At 38.0% G+C, this 4,286-nt stretch overlaps 1 protein-coding gene across 1 annotated transcript; it reads right to left on the bottom strand.

The window, feature by feature from the left end:
• Positions 1 to 819: 819 nt before the first annotated feature.
• RIPPLY2 (ripply transcriptional repressor 2) lies at positions 820 to 4,069 on the bottom strand. Its single transcript, XM_025189788.3, has 4 exons — positions 3,948 to 4,069; positions 3,693 to 3,768; positions 3,207 to 3,271; positions 820 to 1,034 (listed from the first exon to the last, which is right to left on the bottom strand). Exons 1-4 carry the CDS (start codon positions 4,022 to 4,024, stop codon positions 869 to 871), a joined length of 384 nt encoding a protein of 127 aa, XP_025045573.1. The 5' UTR covers positions 4,025 to 4,069; the 3' UTR covers positions 820 to 868.
• Positions 4,070 to 4,286: the final 217 nt, after the last annotated feature.

The following is a 4,286-nucleotide window of genomic DNA, read 5'->3' as shown; positions in this document are numbered from 1 at the left end:
TTAGAACACCTATGAAAATTTTCTTCAAAAAAAAGTCAGACAAAAAAAAGACAAAAACAAAGAAGTAACAAAAACAAAGAAGAGGTCGCAGCACACCTGTGAGTTGTTCACGAAACACCAGTGTTCCACGGAACATAATTTAATAAACACTGCCCTAAGTGAGCATGATTGATTATTCAACCCTAAATTCTGTCCCCCATTTCATGGGAGTGACTGAAAGCAGAATTTGGTTCTTAATATTCACTCTGAAAAAGCTATGTTGTTTTTAAAACTATTTCTCTCTCTCTCTCTCTCTCTATATATATATATATATATATATATATTCATGTAACTTCATCTCATCAGTGAGTGTATGATCAAAGAATATTTACTCCAGATTAATTACTTGATATGCTCCACTTGAGCGATAAATAAAATTTTCATTATGTAGCCACAGTACTGTTTTTCAACACAGTTGAATTATTTTTACATGGGTGAAATAAAGACAGTCACATCATCATAAAGCTGGAGTGAAGGAAGGAATGATCAGGCAACTTATTTTAAAACTGAAGCTTGGGAATGTGTCAGTTATGGACTACAAATAATAGAAGCTAGAACCCTAGTATATAAAATGTGTATAAGAACAGGATTCATTATATTAAATTTAGCTGTTTTAAGAAATTCAAATTTATAGCTTTTCTCCCTGAAAAGTAAAACCAATCATACTAGAAAAGATAAAGACAAAAGTACTATAACTTTTGTAAAATATTTCAATATTTTATTACCAATAACTTACATTCAAATAAATTATATTTTAAAATATTATTATACATTTTTACATCAAGTTTAAATTAGAAAGCTTCAGCTGTGGCATTAGCACTCCATACAATTAGCAATCTGATTCTATACCCGAATCTTGTTCCAGTTCAACATTGTCATCTTCACTATCTGAGTCTTCATAAAAAGAAATTGTGGCTTGCACAGGGAAGTTTTTCAGAAGTGCTTCAGCTTCTTGATATAAGTAATCATAGCACCTTGATTTGGGCCAAAATAGCCTGAAACAAATATGTAATATGTTTTGCTTATTTATTATTGTTAGATATTATAGTTTGTGTTTCTTGTCTGTGAACCTCCGAGGACAAGAAAGTCTTCTCTGTTTCTAACAGACACCAACACAAGTATCGCTTGATGAACCAACGCTAGAAAAGGTTTCTCCTTTATCTGAATTGATAGATATTTTGAAATTTTAAAATGTCAAAAATTCAGATAAAATAAAAGCCTTAAATATACTAGCGTTCAAAATGTAGTATCAAAAACTAGCCTGAATCCTGAGAGCCACTTCTGTAACTCAGTCTCCATGCTACTCAATTAAATGAGGTTCTGCAATGTAGTCCAATGACTATGAAAGTCACTGGAAAGATGAAGATAAATAATGTGAATTGCTTAGTTACTAAAGGCCATATTCTCGCACAGTAGTATTAATCAGGATTAGCTGAAATTAATGGTGTTACAGTGGTATAAATCTCATGTAAAATGAGAATCGAGCCCATGGATTTTACCACAGGACTCAAGAGTTTGAATCCAAAAGAAAAAAAAATCATTGTCTGATTTTCGAAAACATATTTTCTTCCCACTTGTGGACTACATGCAACTCGTACCCTATGCGTCCAGTCTTTTAAACTGATCTCCTCTATTGTTCCCACAGATTATAAACCGTAATGATGACCATTAGATTTTTCAATACCTTAGGCAGGGACTTCCAACCAATACAATTTATCAACTAATCACAAGCAAAAATGGGCGACGAATTTTAAAAGAAAAGAAATTAGATGTTAAATTTCCAAAAATAAACACTAACCACTTTGTCATTAGCGCCAATTAATATATTTCCCTATGTAAATGATTAACAATGGTTATATATCATCCATAACAGAAACAAATTAAAAAGCATGAGTTTTGTACATATTCATGAATACTTTCTAAGTGAACTGTAAACAGTAAGCTATAGCTTTCATCTAAACAATGTCTCTTTTCCACTCAAGTACTTTATTACAATTCCTGTTTGCTTTTAGTGTGCAAAGCCACAATCCTGCAGAGACTCCCACATATGCCTGAATGTAAGTAGTCCCACCGAGGTCAATACAATTACTTGTGCGTATACAGAATTGGAGCCTAAATTTGTGAGCATTTACTGGTCTACATAAAGTACTAATTTATGTAATTACAGTCTACTTTCCTAAGTCATCTGGGGTATGTCTACACTAGCCCCCTCGTTCGAACTAGGGAGGCTAATGTAGGCATTCGAAGTTGCAAATCAAGCCCGGGATTTAAATATCCTGCGCTTGATTTGCATCTTCTCGGCCAGTCACAATATTTGAAATTTACAAGTCCGGACTAACTGCCCGCATCTACACATGGCAGGGACCCGGTAGTTCGAAATAAAGCCCTAGTTCGAACTACCGGGTCCCTACCGTATGTAGTCGCGGGCAGTTAGTCTGGACTTGTAAATTTAAAAAATGTTGACCGGCTGGGAAGATGCAAATCAAGCGCGGGATATTTAAATCCCGGGTTTGATTTGCAACTTCGAATGCCTACATTAGCCTCCCTAGTTCAAACTAGGGGGCTAGTGTAGACATACCCCTGGATACCATAATCACTGGCTCTCACTCAATGCAACAGATAGATCCCATACCATGGCAGCTATAATATTCTTTACTGTCTGACCTGAACTGTTAGTGGTGTTGTGTGCTATCAAACAGCTGCCAAGTTCTATCAAGGGATAGGTGAGAAGAGTTCTGTCGGAAAAGTGTAAAATGTCTTTGGATCCTCTGGAATAAAAGCACCTTTATGAATGCAAGTTATCATTAGTATGATCATTTTTAACATTTATTTTGTTAGGCCCCACTCCAACAAAGCACTTAAGCATCTACATATCTTCATATATGTGAGTACTTTCATTGATATCAATAGTACTACTCACACTATTTAAAAGTAAAAAGGTACTCAAGTGCTTTGCTAGACAGCAGCTATAATGCACAACACATTTCTGGAAAAGATTTCTGTACTCTTTGCTCAGCTGATTTCATACCATCTAATGAACATATGATCACAAATATATTTGGTGGTATGAGGGAGAGACTAAAGGCCAGAAGTCTGCTTCAGAAGCATGACAGATGTAAAACTAATTGTCAGGAGGGTAACTAGAGATTCCTTTAATAACAATTTACCTTACTGGATGTGTATATTGGGTACATTTTCCAGAGGCTTCTGTCATTCCATATGGACTATGCAGCTAGGAATTAAAAGAAGAGACAAAATTTACTCCATGTATGTTAAATATAACATGGCAAACAGTAAAGGTTAATTTACTTCAGTAGTCAATATTATTCTTTGTTTATTAAACCACACATTGCCAGTTAACCTCAGAAATGACCTTCACTTCTGCTGCAGATTATTTTCTAAACTGTTCTGAGGTGATTGACAGTTTGTTGCTGGGATGGGGGGAGAGTATTTATTTTTTTAAGTCACGGTTATGTGAGGTATCCTGAACCTGTCCCATAGAGGAGAACCTGTTTGGTCCTCTCCAACTCTCTGTCTGTGGTAAGTAGAGTCAAACTGCTCCATGTTTGTTCTGTCTGTCACTTAATGCAGTATTACGGCAGATTTGAGACATTCACATTAATGCAGTATTTTGGCAGATTTGAGACACTCACCACATCTTGTTTTTTTCTCATCTGTCTCTCTGCATCTCTTTGGTTGGGGATCCAAGGTCTCCAGAATTCCCCGGCCCTGCAGAACCAAGGAAACAGCCAGTTAAACAGAGAGGAACACTCACCTAACTCTAGACTGGTCGCTCAGTTTCCACAGCGCGGTCGGCGGAACAGGCGGCATGGGCAAACCAGGCGTCTGATCACAATTGGTCTGCCGGAAGGAAGGCGCGGTGGCTGGGCTGGAGGAAGTGCGGATACCCGTGTTGTCCTTTGGAACATCTCCCGGAGCTAAGCCCCCAGTGTGGAGGGCAGCAGTAGATGCGTGCGCTCTCCATGCTCCGCCACTTCAGCGCAGGATCCAGACAAGGAAGTAGCGCTGCTTTGCGGATGATCCTGAAGTAGATCACGTCTCCTGCTAGCCAGGGGTTTTTATAGTCCCCGGCTAAGAACTATTTCGGAGTCCACCTCCTCCCTTTCGTTTGCTAGTCAGATAAACAAAAAGGCTACGCGTGAAGGGGCATCAGTGTAAACAAGGAGCGTGGACGCGTGCAAGCCCCAAATGGCCCAGGGAGAGATCTGGCAAGTCAGTGTTAATCA

Source organism: Pelodiscus sinensis, chromosome 3 (genome assembly GCF_052426305.1).
Source record: "Pelodiscus sinensis isolate ZL-2025 chromosome 3, ASM5242630v1, whole genome shotgun sequence".
NCBI lineage: Eukaryota > Metazoa > Chordata > Testudines > Trionychidae > Pelodiscus > Pelodiscus sinensis.
This window is presented reverse-complemented; position numbering and strand designations above follow the sequence as displayed.